The sequence below is a fragment of the Camelus bactrianus genome, chromosome 6, assembly GCF_048773025.1.
Source record: "Camelus bactrianus isolate YW-2024 breed Bactrian camel chromosome 6, ASM4877302v1, whole genome shotgun sequence".
Lineage (NCBI taxonomy): Eukaryota > Metazoa > Chordata > Mammalia > Artiodactyla > Camelidae > Camelus > Camelus bactrianus.
Window position 1 is genome coordinate 36,257,493 of NC_133544.1, and position 20,778 is coordinate 36,278,270.

Below are 20,778 nucleotides of genomic sequence, written 5' to 3' on the forward strand. Positions count from 1 at the left end.
AGGTCAAGGGCCAGTTTGATGACCCTACGCTAGATTGTTATTTCATCAAGTCCCTCAGATCTGACAACAAAGCAATCAAGAAATCCAAAGCGTTCTGCGAGAAGTGAAGACTAGATCTTCCTTCAGTTATTCTGTAATGAGCTTTATATGCTCTTACATTTCCTGTTGAAACCATGATGTAGTTACCTCAAGTTTTAATCTAAAGAACTCAATGAAATGAGACTCCTATCTGTCACAATGGTTTTAGAGCACTGATCATCATTCTATTCCTCAGTTTGCAGTCCTGATGTGGCTCCTGACTTACGTTGGCGCTCTCTTCAATGGCCTGACCCTGCTGCTCATGGGTAAGGAGAGACGAGTGTGTTACGTCTTCTCTCGCACACTCTGTGAGCATAAAGTTTCCTAGGCTGTTAGCTGTTAGCTTGCTTGGATGGATTCTTAGCAACAAATGCCAGATTCTCTGAGTGCAGAGAACTTCCTTGACCATCATAGTTCAGCTATAGAGTATAATATATATTATGCAATGACAATGTATTTCTTGGTCTGAAGGTTTTTTTTTCCAACCACAACTGGTTTTTTTGGCTTCAAATATATATCTGCTTCAATGGCAGTCACGTATAGAAATTCATTTTCAACTGGTTTTTTTGGCTTCAAATATATATCTGCTTCAATGGCAGTCACGTATAGAAATTCAAATTCATACACAGTGTACCCTCATTCCGAATAATGACTTAATATTCGTTAAGTTCTCAGCATGTTTTTGTTTTCTTTGTGACCTGCCCTGCCATCTTTTAGCTAGACTATTGGTTGCCATAAATAGTGCTATAATATACATAGCTATATAAAAATGTATCTGTAAGCTTATTCGTACTCTCAGAATTTTAATACTATATTTGTTTTTCATCCCAGCTGTGGTTTCAATGTTTACTCTACCTGTAGTGTATGTTAAGCACCAGGTAAGTTCTATGTAGCATCAAGCATTCATGTTAAATTTTGATGTGGTGAACTTTGGATGTGCTCATGATTTCTTCCTCTTTGTAGGCACAGATTGACCAATATCTGGGACTTGTGAGGACTCACATAAATGCTGTTGTGGCAAAGTAAGTTACATAGTGCAATTCTTAAAAAGGAGGGATTGTCTAAGGTAGGCATTTGAGTGGATTAGGTAGGAGTAATAAAAGGATAATAAAATAATAGGTTGATTTATGATCATTCAGACCCATCCCAATTATATTATTTCAGAAAATAAGTATAAATTTTAAAACTCCCAAATTAAACAAAACTTTCATGGTTAATTTCAGGTATCATGATAAATGAGTTTTAGTGAATGAATGGTATTAAGCTCTGTTTGGGGACTGGCTCACTTCTAAGGAAGATGGGTTGGAGGAAAGAAGAAAACCTGATTTAGAAAAGTAAAATTAATTTATAACAGTTTAATTGAAATAAAAATAAGTTAACAAACATTTTCAATATTTTAAACAGTAAATATCACTAATTTTTGAACCATTGAAATTATTTTTAAAACTGAAAATATTTTTTCATCTTTGAAACTTTTGTTACATTTTAAATTACACTATTTCAACTCAACAAGTGTGTGTTTGCTTATATAATTAACACCATTGCTTTTTAAACCTGAGTCTAAATAGGCTATGTATTAGGAGATAAAGATTTCAGTTATAAGTAACTACAGTTCATAAAGTCATTAAACTTAGTAGTTTTCCTTAATTCTTAAATTACTGTTTTTAGATGCGTCTTTGTCTAAAAAGATGGTTTTTATTTTGTCACTATTACTCAAGATTTTGTTTTAATCAAAAGCAGACCTAGGCTTCAACTACACAAACATGTCACAAAAAGACTAGAATTTGTCGACATGAACTCTCTCCAGTAATCTTAGAATCATGTGGCTGGACCTAGGTGATAGTCAGAATTAAAGGAAAGTACTTTAGATAGTCAAAGCTGTATAAAACAGAACAAAAAAGGAAAAAAAAAACAGCTAAATTTTCTCTGCTATTTGACTTGCGTATCATCAATTATAGTTCTCTTCTGAAGTATATAACGTTTTTGGATTTTACTGTGTATTGTTTATATTCTTCCTCTTGAATTCACGGTGATTTTGGATCTGTATCATATCTACAGCACATTTCAAAATGCCTGATATTATAACCTTGGACACAAATGTAGCTAATACCTAATGAAAGTCAACAAACTGAAGGTAAATACTCATTATTTGTGTTGAAAAATGGCAGCACGGTATATAGCATGAAACTTGGTGGTTGCCAGAACCTGGGGAACGTATTAAAAATATGAATTCCCAAACTGTACAACAGACTTACAGAAGTAGAATTTCTAGAATAAAGGAAATGGGATCTATATTTTAATGAACTCCCTAGGTGACTTTTTGGCAGTTAGAACTGTGTTCAGGAACCACAACAAAGTACCCCAGAATAGGAGCTTGGAAACTGGAAGATGGAAGTTCTGGTCATCAGTTGTCCAATAGTTAGTTTGAGGATCTTCAACAAATCACATCTCTTAATTTTTTTATTCGATTGATTGGTTGGTTGCTTCTAGGAGACATACCTATTATGTCTTGGGTACTGCATGTAACAGGTACAGAGAATAAAAAGATGAATGAGATGATCCCACCCTAGGAGAGCTCTCAGATGATGGGTGCAGACCAAACTGTAAAGGAATATCTCTAAGACAGTATCAGAACGATAGTGGAGTTGTATAAAGTACTAAGGTGAGAGAGCTAAGGAAACCACTGCTCCTACCTGGAGAGGATAATGGAAAGCCACTAAAATGAGGGCCCTTGCCTTAGTCGGTTTGGGCTGCTATAATAAACTACCACAGACTGGTTGGCTTATAAACAACAGAAATTTATTTCTCATAGTTCTAGAGGCTGGAAGTCTGAGATGAGAATCCAGCATGGTTGGGTTCTGGTGCAGATGTCTTGCTGTGTCCTCACATGGCAGAAGTGAAAGGAAGCTCTCTGGGGTCTCTTTCTCTCTCTTTTTTACTGAAGTATGGAGTCTTTTCTTATATGGCATCAATCCCATTCGTGAAGGCTGCAACCTCCTAAAGGCCCCACCTCCTAATACCAACACATTGGGGAGTTAGATTTCAACATATGAATTTTGGGGGGAGGGGGACACAAATACTCAGTCTATAGCAGCCCTGAAGGATGGGTAAACATTCATCAGGTGGATGATGAGGGGAAAGGCACCGTGAGAAGAAATAATATAGACAGAGAAGGCATGAAAAAGTAGATCAAGTTCAGTAAGCAGTGAGTCAGCCAGTGTGTCTAAAGCTTAAATGGGTGGAAAGATCAATTAGAAAGGGTCTAGAAAGAGGCTGAGGTCAAGTATTGAATGCTCTAAGGAGTTATGCCTCTGACCCAACAGAAAGTAGCCAGCTCTTGATGTTTTTACACAGAAGATTGATATAATCAGGCTTGTGTTTTGCACAGATTACTGTGACGGTCTAGTGGGAGGAGAAATGGAGAGGAAGGTGGAGATGTGGTGATCAGCAAGGAAGCTGTCATAATTCAAACAAAAGTTATGAGAGTATAGGCCTATTAAAATGGAGGGAAAGGAGAGATGGCAGAGGAATACAATGCATGAATGTTTGTGTACAATATAGTTGGTTAAATTAAAATTGGAAATCAAGGCTGTGAAAAGGAGTATAAAGGAAACACATTAACCACAAGGGCTAATATGGTTTCTGTAATTGAGCTTCAGTCAGATTTGGCTCTGAGCTTCCTGGTACCTAGAACAGAAAGAGAAACTGGGTAAGTTACATAGTTCTTGTTACCAGAAAGGAGGAAACAACAATTCTTCAAGAGAATCTGTTTTGTCTGACACTAAATTTGGAGGAAGATTTCCTGGTGGGATCTTACCTCTAAGCCTCCTTCAACCTCTGAAATTCTGATTCCATGTTAGAATAATTCCAGCTAAAGAACTCACACCATTTTAGTGAAACAGTTAAGAACATGATCTTTGGACTCAGATAGACAAGTTTGAGTTCATGTCTGGCATTTTTAGCTATATGAGGTTATTATCATCAGTGCCCTTTGACTCTTTGAGCCCATTTCTTTATCTGTACGTTGAAAAGATATATCTGTAAACTACTCTTACTTGGACTAGGAAGCACTCCATAAATGTTAGATGGTCATAATCATGGTTACCCTCCTCCTACTATTTAGAGATCAGCTCAGCGTTTGGGGGAGGTGTGGGGGACAGTCCCAGACTGGGTCAGGAGACCTTGGTACTCCTCCCTCCTCTGTGCTGAGGGAATGAATGACTCTGTCCAGGTCATTTAACATTTCTGTGTTTCAGTTTTCCAGCTCTAAAATGGGATTAATAACACTTCTTAAGGTTTTGAAAATAAGGGAAAAGGGTGACAAATTTTTTAAAAAGAAAATAAATATTATAGAGGCTATTAAAGCTTTGAATAACTTAAAACCTCATAAGAATATGCCTCAAGTGAATACAACTCTCCGTGTCCAGGTGAGTTATATTCTGGGATGGTAAAATAGCCTACAGGTTTAAGCTGGAAGCTCTCTTGGTGATCTGTAATAAATTGGAGAATGAAGGACATCCTGAAAACTGAAGCTGTCCTGATTTTCAAATAAGAATAGATTCTAAAAATTATCTTTTGATGAATTGAATGCCTACTTTCAAGCAAAGTTCCAGAATGAACTAGTAAAATGTAGGTAAATATTTAGATCGTTCTATGATCACTAAACTGAGGGATTATACAGCCTCCTCTAGCCAGCAAGAATTTGAATTTCAGTTGGGTACTGACAAGTCTTCTTGGTGTCCTTGAGGAGAAAATGGAGGCATATAGTCCAGGTGGTACCAGCACGGTTGGTAGAGTTCTAAAAAGTTGAAATAGTAGACCCTACGGATGTTAATTAATCCATCAAAATATCTGTCCAGGGCGAGGTGTAGTGATGTGACACAGGGCCCTGCCCTTGACTCCATGACTTTCCATCCCAGTGCTTCACATGACTATGTGAAGACAAATCAGATAATCAAATATGCTCATCAGAGTTCTAGATGACACACAGCTTGGAGCAAAAGCAAAACCAGAAGATGGCAAGTTCAAGATTCAAAATGAATCAAGTGATCTTGAGTAGGCACACATGCTGAACTGAAATTATTTAAGTGAAAGTAACATTGAAAGCAAAGTCCTACATTTAGGTTTTTAAAAAGTCAATTTAGCCAATATAAAACAGGAGGAGGGGCAGATGAGATAGGATACAACAGTGCTGTGTGTGAAAAATACCTGGGGGGGGTTAATTGATTAATTGGTCACAGCCAGATATGAGTCAATAATGTACTGAGGCATATTTTTAAAAATCAATACAAGTTTAGATGTTATTAATAGAAGTATAAAGTCTAAATCAAAAGAGACCAGAGTTGTTTCATATTCCATATTGATCATTCCATATCGATGTTCAGTTTCAGAGTTGAACATTTTAAGAGATGCAATTACACTCTGGAGTGATGTCAGAAACATGACCAGGTATTGAAGTATAGGAAATCTGACAGTGATTATCGTGACAGCCAGACTTTTCTGGGGATGGTTACATCAGAAAAGAGATAACTTTAAAAGAACACAGTAGCTATCCCCAAATATTTGGAGGTCTAACATTGTGAAAGAAGTAGTCTTTCCCTTTTTCTCTAAAGAGCTATGAGTGGAAAGTCCAGAAGTTCTGAGATTTGGATGGAACATGAGGGAAAACAGTAGCAGTGAGAGTTGCTCAACAGTGAAACCGTGAGCTCCCTGACTTTCATTCAGCTATTCATGTAAAACTTAGTTGGCACTGTCACGGGTGTGGTAAAAAGGACTTCTGCAATGCGAGAAAAGTAGAATTAGTTAATACCTGGTCTACCATAATACTCTAAAGTATTTCAAAACTAAAAAAGAAAAAAAAAGTTAAACTTTTGAGAAGACAGACCTAAAGTGACTCTGTTGAAATGTTTCGCTCCCTCTCTGCTGTGATGTCAATTTCTGCCTCTACAGGCTTATTCCACAGTCATAATTTCTCCAGTCTCCTGTTGCTATCTCTGTTTTCTCTCCCCCCTACCTCACTTCAATCAGGCCTTCACCCTGAGCATTGAAGTTGCTCTTTGTCAGGGTCCCAGTGACCTCCCTATTGCCAGATCCTACAGTCATCACTCCATCCTCATCCCACTCAACCTCTCAGACACACTTTATGACCACTGCTGTCTCTGTTAAACACTCTTCTTGAATACTTACACTGCTGGAGCCTCAGCTCCCTTCTCCCGGTATCTTCTCTTGGCTCCTCCTCCTCTGGTTCCCTTTCATCCAGTCCTGTGGCCTCAAAGGTTATCTCTACGTGAAGGACTCCACAACTTGTGTCTCCACAAGTTAGTTTTTAAAAAGTCAACTTTACAAGTATAGAATGGGAAGAGGGGCAGATGGAAATGAGATAGGATACAACAGAAATACCTGGAAGATTTTAATTGGTTAATTGGTCACAGCCAATATAAGTCAGTGATGTGCCTGAGACATTTTTTAAGTCAATGCAAGTCTAGATGTTATTAATAGAGGTATAAAGTTTTAAAAGGCTTACTGAGTGCCTGATCTATTCATCTGATTATCTGATGTTTTCTCTCAGATCTCATATACATTTCAGATTCAACATGGCCAAACAGATCTTGCAATTTCAGCCCAGATTTTGTTTTTCCTTCTGTTATCACCATCTTGGTAAATGGCATTATCATTCACCTGTTTGCTCAGACCAAAAACCAAAGAATCTTCCTAGATTACTCTCCATCTTCCCCTTGCCCGCACATTCAGTCCATCAACATGTCAGATGGGTCTTGCCATCTGCACCTCCAAACTAGATCCCCAGAGTGTTCACTTTGCTCCATTTCCAAGGATCCATTTCCATATAACCCAGGCCATTGCCATCTGGCACCTGGACTTCCATCCTTTTCTTCCATCCGTAATTGCTCTCACTTTGGTTTCTCTACTTTTTTCACATAACCGCCTTCATGGTCTTCTTTGATCTCTTCATTCCTTTGCCTAAAATTTGTCGATGACTTTCCATCTCACAGAATAGAATCTAAATTCCTTCCCACTACCCACAAGTTCCAGCGCCATCTGGTTACTGCCTGCCTGTCAGACCTCCCCTCGTGACTTCCCAAGCATATTGGCCTCTACTTTCCTTGCCTCCTAGGCTTGTCCTCACTTTATGGCCTCTGCACTCCCTGCTTCCTCTTCCTGAAACACTTCGCACTCTGGTGTTTGCCTGGAGGCCCCTTCTCTGCCTTTGGGCATCTGTTTCTCGCATCAGTGGATTTAAAGTAGGCAACTCCGACCTTACTACTGCTGTCCCCTCACTGCCTTATCATTCCATCTGTTTTTTTTTTAAATAGCATTTATCACCATATGTACTTCTCTTGTTTCCCTACGTGTTTATTTCTGCCTCTTCAGCCTCTCTGAGAATGAAAGCTCCATGAGAGCAGGACTTTCTCCCTTCTGTTCACTGAATTCCAGCACCTAGAAGGGTACCTGGCACAGAGGAAGGTCTCAACCAAACTGCATAAGATCAGAAAGCTTTGATTTAACAAATCAAAATGCTTCCAGTATAAACCTACCATAAAGTAATACTGCCATACTGAGAGAATCACAGAAAGTTGGGCATTGGAGAGATCTAATTTGCTCTAGGACCAGGGAAGCTCATTAGCTGGCCTGTGTCACGCAGCTAATTAGTAGAGAGCTGAAACTAGGACTCAGGTTTCTTGATTCCAGTTCTAGGTAGTTTATGCTTAGGGTGACCCTATGTTCCTTTTCCTGGAACCATCCCTGTTTATGCTGATTGTCCTGGCATAGTTAGTAACCTTCTTTCTCTTTCAGAAGTGTCCCAGATCGGATCATAAACTGACTATGCCGCAACTTCTGAAATCGTGAAATAAATCGACACCTTTGTCTACCTGAAAAGTTACGATTTAAGGAATGTGGCTTCCTTGGGTCATTCATTATCTAACTTACACTTTCTTCTTATTGCTGCATAGAAATGTGTTTAGAAAACACTCATGCTTAAAATTATAATATCTTTTGGAATATTAAGCTACTTGGTCACTTAGCTGACTAAAGCAGCAACACATAAAGAAGTCATAAAATGCTTTTGTTAATAACACTTGTGATTTACCACCTTCTTCTTATATTGTCTTTTTAGGATTCAGGCTAAAATCCCAGGCGCTAAAAGGCACGCTGAGTAAGTCAGTACCCCACCAGGGACTGGACACCAACAGGAATGTCTGAAGTGGTAACAGCTCTGTCTTATGTGTTACTGCAAATCGATTGTTTCTCTCCCCAGTACCATAATCTTAGAGACAAACTTTAAAACAGCTGTTTTTAGGCTGTTCCTGTACTCTTAGGATATTTGAGTCCCTTGTGTCAAGCACTAAAGTATAGAGAAAAGTGTATTAGATGTGGTTTTTAATTTTGTGTTGCTAAAAAAAAAGTGCATGATGATGAGAGCCCAAGCTATCTTTCCTTCGTCGATGTTCTTCTCTGCAATGCTTCTGTAGCTTCTCATGTTCCCTGTGGCTAGGCCTTTCCTGCCCAGTGCGCTGATGCAATAGTGGAAACTGCTTATATGTCCTTGGGTTGCTGGTTGGATTAATCTTTAATAACAATATATAGACTTGTAGACCAATGTTTAAGTGTTTTTCCAACACACACAACATAAAAATAAAAACAAGTCGACCGTACTTAGGATAGTCAGTTTTGTATAACTTAAAATAATTAAATAAATGAATAAACCCAAAACAAACACGCAGTACTTTTGTTGTGTGAAACTGATGGGCTGATTTACATGTATGGTAACTAAAAAGTACCAGCATGTTAACTTTATTACAATTTGTATTACTTTCTCTGTAGTTCTAATGGATTTAATTATGGACTCTGGATATTTGCACTTATGTACTTGATAATGAATGCATAAATAAATGTTACTAAATGTAGAAACTTCTCCCTCTCTTCTCATGATCTTACCAGAAAATGCAGAAGCTCTTAAGAAATACAATCTCCTATGGACATGCTGGGAAGGCTGAGAACAAGTGCTTGCTTTACTTCTGTTTCCAGGACCACATAGTCCAACTTTAACCTAGTATATGACTCTGTTGGGTTATTAACAGAAATCACTAAAGACTAGTAAAACTGGAAAATGCTCTTCATATTGTACTCTGTGGGGTTGATGCAGATAATTTAAATAGTTTTAAAAACACTTGAAAGTGCTGTAAATCCTCCACAAACTTTTTATAATAGTGTTCAACACAACAGTGGCATAAAACAATTATAATTGCTGTGAACTCACTCTTTTGGTAATCATTATTGAGCACCTACTATGTGCCAAGCACTGAGAACAGAGCTGTGAATAAGAGAGACAATGATTCCTGCCCTCACCAAGCTAAGTCTTCTAACAATTGCTCACCACTTTCTGCATAAGTCCAGTTGCCTGTGTTATTTCACTAAGTCAGAATCAAAGATGATGAGGCAGAAATGGATGAAAGTAATAGTCATGGGACAACTAAAAATGGAAGAAAAAAGGACTAGTTACTTACAAAAAGTAACTGCCTTTGATCAGTTTTGGACTTGGGTTCAGTAAGCACTCAGGGAGTTGCCGTTCTGTGCAAAGTGATGTGACAGCCACACAGGAAACTAACGACACGGTACCAACAGCCAAGATGGGGGAGATGGGAGGCAGCTATGTGGAGATGCTCACTAAGTAAGAGGCAGCATGAAAGAAGAGCTGCCATATAAGACTAGAGCCACAAAGGTGACTTTGGGGCTGGGTTCTGATCTGGCTTTTCCCAGGGGGAGAAGATTCATCCCAGGGTGAAGAAGAAACATGAACTAAGTAAGGTTCATGGTATATGCCAAGAACAGTGAGCAACATGCTGAATTGGGCTGTAAGGCGCCTGCGTGGGAATGTAGTGCCAGGTAAAGGCTGAAAGGGTGGGTCCAGCCCACACTAGCAAGAAACTTGAATACAAAGGAGTTTGTGCTCTGTTCTTTAGATCTCAGAGAGTCGCACTGGGGATGTACAATACTGGAGATTAGAAGAATACAGAAGACAGCTGCACCCTAGCTAACAACAAACAGGTGACAAATGATGAGGCTTTTACTAAAGCAGCAACAGTGAGAATAGGAAGGACATATTCACCTGTCCCTGATCCTTTATACTAGCCCAGCATGCCAAGTACCCACGGTGCACAGAGGAGCCACTAAGAGAGAGGACGTGGAGGGGGATGGGACTGGGATTGGTGATTGACTACATGTGGGAGTTCAGGACCAAGTCTGACCCTGAGAGTGAGTGCCTTTTTAAATTTTGTATCCTAGGCAGCTTGTGGCCTCATCCTAGCCCAACTCTGTCAAAGACCAGCCAATCAGGAGAGTGCAATACCATTTTTCAGGTTAGAAAGCCCAAAAAGAGATCGTCTGGGGAAGGAAGATAAGTTTGGTCCAGTGCTTGCTATTTTTTATGGTTACTAGATACACAGAAGAGGATTGTGTGTGTGTATGTGTGTTTCAGTCTCCAACCTTTGAGATAAAGTTCCTGCTAAATGGATTTATTATGTCAAGATGACCTTCAGTGTCTGCATTTGCAGCATTTTCCTCCCTCCTGTCGGCCTAGAATTTCTTTCATAAGCAGCTGCTCATTCAGAGGACCTAATGAAGAATTCTGTTTGCTGACAGTGGTGAAGAAGGCTTCCTGAGGAAACTCCAGCCTGACAAAATTATGTGGATGTAGAGTTTTAATAGATGGAACATGGGGCACATACGATCCTGCTTCTACAAGAAGCATCAGTCCAAGTGATGTTCTAGATGATTGAAATAATGTGAGGACCCAATGACTAGGCAAGAAGTGGACCAAGAGCAGAGCCCTCAGTGACCCAGAGTAAGTGAGGTTATCCTGAAAGCTGTGAATAGGAGAAAGTTTTTATAGCCTACACATGAGTTAAGCAAGCAGGGGGTGAGTAGGTGAAGAAGCTGTGCTATGTTTTATGGATCATTTCAGGAAAAAGGGAGTAGGATAGTTCAAACATCCTCTGCTCTTTTCCCACCTGTGTCAGTTTCCTAGTATTGCCCTAACAAAATGCGAAAAACTGGATGACTTAAAATGACAGAAATTTATCCTGTCACAGTTCTGGAGGCTACAAGTCCAAAACCAAGGTGTGGGCAGGGCCGTGCTCTCTATGAGAGCTCCAGGGGAGGATCTTTCCTTGCCTCTTCCAGCTTCTGCTGGTGGCCAGCAACCCGTGGCCTTCCTTGCCTTGCATGTGCATTGCTCTAGGCACAAGAGCATCTCCTCCCGTTGTGTCTTCAAATCATCCGCCCTCAGTGTCCAAGTTTCCCCTTTTTATCAGGTTACCAGTCTCATTGGATTAGGGTCCCCTGATGATCTCATTTTAACTTGATTGCCTCTGTAAAGACCCTATTTCCAAATAAGATCACACTCTGAGGTATTGGGGTTTGAGACTTCAACATATCTTTTGCTAGGGACACAGTTCAACTCATAGGACACCCTGAGCCTCACACTGGCCCTTAGGCCACTGTGAAGACTCTTCCTTCTGTGCAGAGCCCAGACCTGTTTCCCCACTTGTTTCTCACTGTAAGGAATTACTGCTGAGAAGTAGTGGGGCAGCTCCTCCCTTAACCTGAGTGCACTTGAGTGCAGCAGAGTGCTGGGCCTTGCTTCACTGCTATGAGGTTCCAGCAACCACCACATTGTCCTTGAATTAGGCAGCTTTAGGCAGCTGAACTTTAGCACTTTCTTCTGAGTACAGGGAAGCGGGTGGGGCATATGGAAGTTCCCACCGTGGTTTGATGTCAGCTAATGTGAATGTGGTTCAGGGACAGTAAGCAAGCTCCGCTGATCTGGGCTAAGGGCCATTTTGCCTTCACACTCCAACCTGCTTCTCTAGTGCTTTATATAGGCACCATCCTCAAGCTCCTCACTGTGATTTTTTCCTTTTAAATTTTTCTTTAGTTCAATACATTCAATATTACAGAATTAGTGTGGCTGGCCACATTTTCTTTGATGAATAAATTGAAATGAATTATTTTGTATCCTGTGTCCCAGTTGCCTTTTAAAAGAATTCTGCTGGAATTAGTTCTCTCTGGTTGCTCCCTAATATGTTAAAGGGAGTTTTTCAAGTAGAAATAAAAGGACACTAAATGGCAACACAAGAGTATAAAGTATGAAGTTTGTTGGTAAAGTGGACTTTAAGTCAAAAACTGTCTCTAGAGACAAAGAAGTTCATTGCATAATGATTAAAGGGTCACTTCAACAGTAATGTAAAACAATTTTAAATATATATGCATCCAACTTTAAAACACCTTAGTACATAAAGCAAATATTGATAAATCTGAAAGGAGGAATTTACAGCAATACAGTAATAGGAGAAGACTTCAACAACCTACATTCAATATGGATAGACATCCAGGCAGAAAGACTGATAAAGAAACAGTGAACTTAAACAACACTGCAGATCTAATGGACCTAACAGACATATACATTTTTTCACCCATCAGCAGAAGAATACACATTCTTCTCAAGTGCACATGGAATATTCTCTATAATAGATCACATGTTAGGTCCTGAAAAACTCTTTATAAAATTTAAGAAAATAGAAATTATACCATGCATCTTTTTGACCACAGCAGAATGAAGCTAGAAATCAGAAAGAAAATGGGAAAATTCACAAATACATGGAAACTAAAACATACGCTATTGAACAACCACTGGATCAAAAGGGAATTTAAAAATATCTCAAGACAAATGAAAACAAAAACATAAATTACCAAAACTTATGGAATGCAGCAAAAACAGTACTATAGGAAGTTTATAGTGATAAATGCCTACATTAAAAAAGATCTCAAACAACATAACTTTACACCCGAAGGAACTAAAAAAGAAAAATAAACTAAAGTTATCAAAAGGAAGGAAATAATAAAGATCAAAGCAGAAATAAGTCAAGTAGAGAATAGAAAAAAATCAACAAAACTAAGAGTTTCGCAATGGCACTTTTCACAGAAATAGAAAATGCAGCAGAACCACAAAAGGCCCTGGGTAGCCAAAGCAGTCTTGAGAAAGAAGAACAGAGTTAAAGGTATTGTGCTCACTGATTTAAAACTATACTACAGAACTATGATAATCAGAAAGTATGAGACTGGTATAAAAACAGTGGAACAGAATAGAGAGCCCAGAAATAAATCCAGACATATTTTGTCAACTAATTTCAACAACAAAATCTAGCTCATGTCTTTTCTTTGCTTCTTCTAAGTGGCAGAGAACACCCAGATGTTTGCTCCCAAAAAACATATATTCCCAATAGAATAAGTGGAACTTTCTTCAGGGACTCTATTATATTCTGTTACGTTATCTGTGTGAACTCACTTGGGTGCCCAATTCATGGTAGAATCTTTAACCTCTATTGGGAAGAAGAGTGCTAAATCCAGAGCATTTTCTCCCTGGTCTTTATAGAGTTTCTTACCAGGTAATGTGCATTTACTTTTTTTCTTTTTTTACCAAAATTTACTTTGTTTTAAATTTTGTTCTTTAATTCCAAAATTGGTTATTATATTAAATGTATTTAGCCAATTAACTATTTTATAATTTAGCTGCATGATTTATTGGTCAGTAAAGTTATTCTGAAGCTATTAAAATGAAATTTCCAAACAATAGTATCACACCATTGAACCAGACACTGCTAGGTGGGCTCTTTACAAATATCACTTCTAATTCTCAGAATTTCAAAATCCTGATTAATATTGATTAATATTTTTATTTTATTGCCCAAATGAGGAAACTGAATCTCAAGTTGTTTTTTAAGAACTGGCACAAGTTTACACAACTAGTGCATGATGAAACAAGGACTTGGATCACTGGCTGATTTTGAGGACTGGGTTCTTCCTATTAAGAACATTGCCTTTCCTGTGTTTCTCTGCCCTTCTCCCTGCAACCTCCAGCTCAGGAGCAATGCTGCCTCAGCAAGACTACTTGGTTGCCAGTAACGGAAACTCACTAAAGCATGTTAATTTAAACAGGCATTTATTGGAACAACACAAGGGAGTCCAAGGGCTTAACTGCAAGCGGTTGAGTATTTTTCCAACACACAGTTTTGCTGCTTTGACCTTTGTGGCTAAAGACAGACATGCTTAAATCTAGGTATACCTAACAACTCTGTCATGAACAGAGGCAGTAAAGAAAAGTGCACATTAAAGAACTGTATATCATGGCTTAATTTTACATACAAATCCATCCTGAACCAGAACGCATTCACACTGCAATAAGGAAAAAAACACACATAACATTTGGAGCCATGGTAGCAATTCATTCTTCAACTCCAGAAGCTCATTGATTCAGAGCTGAGAATCCAGAGTTCTCGTTAACTGAAATCACGGTTAAGTAAGAGCCGCCACTTAAAACTAATTATCAAGTAATAATTCTGATACAATAAATTGCACTTAAAACCAAACTTTATGTGCAGTTTAATCTGGTGATGCAAGATGTCCTCCAAGTTCTTATGACAGTAATGATCAGTAATACTTGCATGAATGTCAGCTCTTGCTATGCCAGCCTAGGTGTAAAAGTGGTGTGAGACCCTGATGAAATTGCCTTTTTCCCTAGTATTTTTCTTTTTCTACTAAAACCTAAACTGCAGGAGATATTGAGCTCTATACTTTTAAAAATTCTGAATACATGAATCTTTCTTATTATCCATTTCAACAATATTTTATGTATCTGTTATGTGCAAATTGCTGTGGTAGGTGTTATAGGAGATTTAAAAATGAGTAAAATGCAGTTCCCACTTTTAAGTAGTACATAGTATAGAACTGACAACAATTACTAAATCTGTGGAGTGGTTTGTTTTGTTCCAGGCATTGTTTTAAACACTTTCACTATATTAATTTATTTAATTCTCATGACTACCCTAAAGTAAGGCCTCATTTACAGATGAGAAAATTGAGGAGTAAAATCTATACAGCTCTTTAGTAATAAGACTATTACACAGACAACTATTAACCACTCAGCCTATGATAATTACCATTCACGAAGTTTGAATCAAGTGCTCTGGAGGCTCTGAGATTATCAGAGGATCAAGGGATCAAAAAAGAATTTGTGGATGAAACAGCTTTTGAGATGGGCTGACAACACAAGTGTGATTTCAATAGGCAGAGAAACCACCTGCAATACAGATTTTGATTCTGAACTGTTTGAATTTGACATGCTGGCAGCATAGGCAGATGAGAATGTTTAGTCTGGTCTATAAGATTAATTCTTAGAGAAGAGGTTGAGCAGGAGATACAACTTGAGAATTATTTGTCCAGGTTCAGCTCTATTAGAGGGAAGAGTTGAGGGAGCCTGAAGAGAAGACCAAGGATGGAGCCCAGGATCATGCCTCCCTTCTAGCAAATGGGGAAGAAAACAAGGGAGAAGGGAGCCAGTGAAGGGAGTGAAGAAAGAAGAGCAAGAACCAATTAGGAGGTGAGTCTCTAAAGAAGTGCTGCGGAGAGCTGGATAATTGTGTCAAAATTCTGTAGGAAAGGGGATGGGTGGGAATGGGACTTGAGAAAAGGCCATTAAAAGATGAGAGGGAGGCAATTTAGAATTCAGGGTAAAGGGATGCATTATAGCCAAGATGTGGACAACACTTTTTAGAAGTTTGTTAATGAAGGGAAGCAGAGAGGTAGGATGGCAGAAGGGTTTAGAAAAATCACGAATTTGCTAAGATGTAACTGGACATGAGGCCAGGGGAACCACGTGGAGACACAGGTGAGGGAGGAGCTAATTGAAGAAGGTCCCTGAGGAGGTGGGAAAGAAAGGGATTGAGAGCTGCCAGGGCTTGTATTTTTATTTTCCCAAATGAGCTCTGGAAATTCTCAACTGCAACCATATATGGAGGGAATGGTCAGCCAATGTTAATCTGACATTTTCTAAATTTGTTAAAGGGAAAAAAACAAGAGAGAAGACATTTTTAAATCAAATGGAGAGTACCTACTCCAGTGATCTTTACCAAATCATCTTCCTATGAATCATCTTATCAAATACACTTTTAAAAAATAAGAATTAACTAAAATGAGAAAAAATAAAGAAAATAAGAACACTGATCCCTAAAGATCACGAGTGTTAGAAAAGTCTATAAAAATGCGAGCATTGACAATCATTACTACTACTTTTCTAAGTTAGGTTGCCACTCAAAACATCAGTGACTTAAGTTAATAATAAAGCCTAAAACATCCGTGCTAAATATGGCATTGGTTGTTTCAGGCCCAATTTAATTTCTGATTACTCTGCTTACTTGAAAAAAAATCGGAATGCCTGTAATTGATAATTATAGTCTATCCTCAGATAAAATGTTACCTTAGGCAAAAATAAACTGAATTACCAAGCAGCTTCCAGCAGGGAGCAGCTTATTCTGTTCTCCATCAATATATTCACAGCAGCATTGCCTGCAGCATAAAAATCCAAACTCCTAAGCTTGGAAGGCAAGGCTTTTTATAGTGAAATCTGGCTGGGCTACTACTGCTTTCCCTCTTCATGCACCCCATGCCCATTGAGCATCCATCCATGGCTCTGCTGACATCCCGTACAGTCCGGAGCACTCCTCACCCCAGCCCAAACCCCCTGCCCTGGGCACGTAGCTATAGGGCAGCTCTGGCGTAGCAGGCAGTGCCTCAGTCCTGGGGTCAGAAGGACTGCTCTGCCATTGTCCGACTCTAAGGGCCTGACCCAAGGTTATCCCCAAGGTCGTTGAAGCTCTCATCTTGGTGTGATTGCCTGAAAAATAGGATAATGGTAATATTCACCCTGGAGTGTTATGATAACAATTAAGTCAGTCATGGAAGCAGTTACAAAATGTACATTTTCTAAAACCACAAACTTCTCTGCAGGTGTGCTTCCGAACCTGCCCTTCTTTCTCCACTTTCAAGGGCATTTTCTTGAAAAGAGGGGCCAAATCTTATCCATGTGTTTAGTCAACGTGCTGATTATAGAGTGTTTGTTATGTAATAAAGCTCACTGCATACTGACTGGATTCATCACAGAAAGTGAACTTTTACGGAAAACAAGAGGAAAGGAGGATCTCATGAGGACAGCTCGAGATTCCTACCTTCCCCCTTCTCTTCCTCCACTTCTTTCTCTTTCTCCTTTTTGCCTTGTCTCTCTCTGATCTCTTTTCCCCTCCACTAAGAGAAGAATAAAAGAAGGCTATAAAATAGGTCTCTTTTGTGGATGTTCTGTGCCCAGCACAATGCCCAGCACCCAGCAGGCACACCCCGAACATGTGAACTAATGAGTCCGATGCCAGCACACATGCACCTGTGCCTTTCTCTGGTGCCCTGACAAGCGTCTTCCTTCTTTGCAGAGATTTGGCCTCAGAACCCTCCTTAACTTGAATACTCCGGGCAGTCACTGCCATCAAATAGAAATAACATGGAAACAAAACCAACTTTCCACCTCTGGGACAGCAACTGTTGATTTAATTGCAGTAATTGTCCTAAGGGTTGAATGACTAATAAGTTTAAGGAAGGTGAGGGATACAGAAAGGACATTAGCATTTGTATTTCAGATTTTCCATTTAGTAGAAAGAAAAGATGGGAAGTAGCATATTCTCTGTGGTGAGCACATTGTTATTCTGCTTAAGCTTCAGAATTCCAGAAGGTAAAATTCAATTTTACAGACTAAGAATGGAGACTAAGAGGTTAACTACCTAAGCCATTCTAAAAGCACAGCAAATGATGCAATCGGTAATTGACTCGAATCTGTTTAGCCCCAAGAAATTGCTAATGATGGATAAAAACAAGGAGTCAAGAGACAAAGCTGAAAAGGAGGCCCCTTATCAGGTGTTGTTACAAACACGAACCGTCTGCCCTTCCTCGGAGATGCCATGCTATCCTTGTTTGGCATAATGCCATCTCAGGGGCACTTATCCATCTGCTTGCTTCTCTAACAATCTGGCATTACCTAGGGGACAAACTTTTCCTGCCATTTTCTCACAAATGACTGTGATGCAGTTGCTGTAGCTGAGAATGACAGCCTGACCATGAGACAGGCACTTTAGAAGCTGTGAGAAGCCTAAGGGGTAGGGAATATTTGTCTAACATATAACCATCTTGCAGACTTGGGCATAAAGCCAATATGAAGGCTTAAGTAGGGGAAATTCTATTGGTCTCAATAGGAGAGGACCAAGACACCCTTTCTATTCAATGCTAGAAGCTTCACTGGTTCCTTCACAACCCCTAGGAAAGGCCCACCCAGCCAGCTGGTTAAGACCTAATGTTGGGGTTGACAAATACTAGTCTGGAGAATGTACATATGTCTGACATTTTGTGGGTAACCCTCCAGCTATTCTGATGCCTCTTCTCTCCTGCCACCTGCAGAGAGGCTGGCCATCCAGACACTCACCGTCCTAACTTCCCTATCATGGGCGGCCTTGCATCTAATACTAACCACTGAGACATAAAAGGAAGTGTGTAGGACTCTGGGCAGACTTCCTTCCTTGATGAAAGGGAAGAGGGGCTTCCACAGATGGCTCCTTTCCACTCCTTCCCACTTCGTACAACGGCATGATGTTGGGGGCTACCGTAGCCATCTGTGACCATGAAGCAACAAGCCTGAGGATGAAACACAGCATGCAAACGATGGTAGGGCATTAAGACAAAAAGGCCCTATTGACCAGCCACAATGGGGAGGCAGGGCCGTGTGCCCAGAGTACCCTGTATTTGGCACTGGTAGGGTCAGAGTGAGGCAGACAGATACTTTGCCATTTTTACTTCTAGGAGGATTTGAGCATGGTCCAGTACCAAACCATCACAGATCCTGAAATACTGAGCACAAAGCACTGAAACATGCAACCACTTCCTATATGTGAGATGTTTTCACCCATCACCAAGACTGGGATGTTGGCCTGGTCTACCTTAGGGTCTAGAAACACAACTGAGAAGTTGAGGCTTTCCTTAGTGGTGCCAGATTTATGCAGAGGCAGAACAAGAGCAATGACGTGATCAAATACCATATAAACCTCAGATACTGTAGAAACTGCAAGTATGTCAATACAGGGTCGTATACATTCCTGTGCAAGTTACAGGTCAGACTCACGCAGCAGTTGAGTCTTCCTGGCCTGTCAGCAGCAGGGGAAACAGAAACAAACTTGCTTACGGTAACTAAAAATCAATGTCGGTAAGGAACTGGGGTATTCTAATATGCTATTCTGCTACTGAGTAAAAGTCTGTCTAAAAAATACTGGCTGGAAGAGAAAAGTATCTGTTTGTGTTACCAGAGTGAAAAAGACACATAAGAGAAGTAGGATGTGACTTTTGGCCTAGTGTACACCATCCATGGCAACTGAAGGATCAGAAACCTTTTTTATATGCTCAACTATTTTAAGTTTGTATATTTTATTTATTTTTTAAAGCTTTTTTTAATTACCATTTTTAAAAAGCCTTACTTTCTTTTCTAATTAACAGAGGTGTTCATGCAGTGCCCCCTTAGGGCCTGGCCTCATTCGTAGGTGGTGGAGAGCAGTGTGATCCAAATGAGGAGATGAGCAGGAATACTCTGGTGTCAGCATAAAGGTTGGCTCAGGGTGGTCCAATCCAGATAGTTGAAGAAGAGAAGAATTTATCACGGGGACTATGCCTCAAGGGCTATAGAAACCAAAGGGAACATAAGTGAAGAAGATCCCAGAGACCAGAAAGCTGCCCACATGCCTGCACTGGCTGATGAGCAGCTGGAGAAAGACTGCTGGAAGCACTGACTCCCACTCCTGCCACCTCTGGAGCCACCAAAACTGCTGGGACATGCAGTCAACTGTGGTGGCCTGAATCTGCTACTCCAGGAGACAGGAACAGAATGGCTTCTTTGTCAGCTAATCTACCAGCCTGTCCAGTCAGGGTGTTTGAGAAATGTAGTTCCTAGGCATCCTGCCCCTGCTACACAGGAGAGCACAGAAGGCCAGGGACGGACCTGAATGCCAAGTCTTGCAAAAGAGGGGACCCAGGAGAGTGTCCAAGGCCAGGATACGGTTCTCCCTGGAGGAGGCCTGGGTTCTAGAGCTGTTTCTGCTGTTGATGTGCTTGCTGTGTCCTCTCCAGGGCAGCGTAGCATAGTTATTCAGGGCATAGGCTCTGTGTCCTCATACCCAAAGTGGGAACTAACACCTACCTCAAAGGATTGCTATGAGGATTAAATTGACTACTGTAGGTAAAGTATTTGGGACGGTGCCCCAAACACAGGAAGCATTCAGCAAGTGATAGCTATTGTCATTGTTACTTTCACGCTGATTCCACTTTTGCCCTCTGTATAGACAGCTTAAGGAGGAGAGGGTTAAATCATCTTTGCTGCTCTCTAGCCAGCAGAGGAAAGAGGAACACAGTTACAGTCTGAGGCTGATACGGGGCTGGATTTTGGAGGCGCAGAAAAGAGTAAATAATATCCCTGCTTTCAAAGAGCTCACAGTTTGATGAGAAGGCAGAAGAAAATCACTGATTCAAGGTAAAATGTGCTCAGTGGTAGAAATATATACAGAGAAAGTTCTAGAAGAATACAGAGACAGGTTTTGTAGCATAATGGAAAGATTTATACAAACTCCACTTTAAGCCCCAAATTATCCTCTTGTGATCCTGGGCGATTCACTTAGTCATCCCTGCCTCGAGTTGTGAAAGTGGAGATAATAACGTTCCTGGTCGAGCCATTGTGAACACCGAGGAAGCTGTACATTATTTGGCACAGAG

The 20,778-nt window shown here is 40.0% G+C and overlaps 1 protein-coding gene across 3 annotated transcripts in view; it reads left to right on the top strand.

The window, feature by feature from the left end:
- RTN1 (reticulon 1) overlaps nucleotides 1-9,033 on the top strand; it is a 207,958-nt gene extending 198,925 nt beyond the window's left edge. Inside the window, exons 5-8 of one of the 3 annotated variants that reach the window (XM_074365450.1) lie at nucleotides 275-344; nucleotides 910-956; nucleotides 1,042-1,100; nucleotides 8,213-9,033. In XM_074365450.1, the coding sequence (XP_074221551.1) occupies nucleotides 275-344; nucleotides 910-956; nucleotides 1,042-1,100; nucleotides 8,213-8,255 (219 nt within the window). In that variant the 3' untranslated portion in view covers nucleotides 8,256-9,033. The remainder of the gene's footprint in view (nucleotides 1-274; nucleotides 345-909; nucleotides 957-1,041; nucleotides 1,101-8,212) is intronic. The other 2 variants (XM_074365449.1, XM_010962224.3) reach the window with 2 other exon arrangements.
- The last annotated feature ends 11,745 nt before the right edge of the window (nucleotides 9,034-20,778 follow it).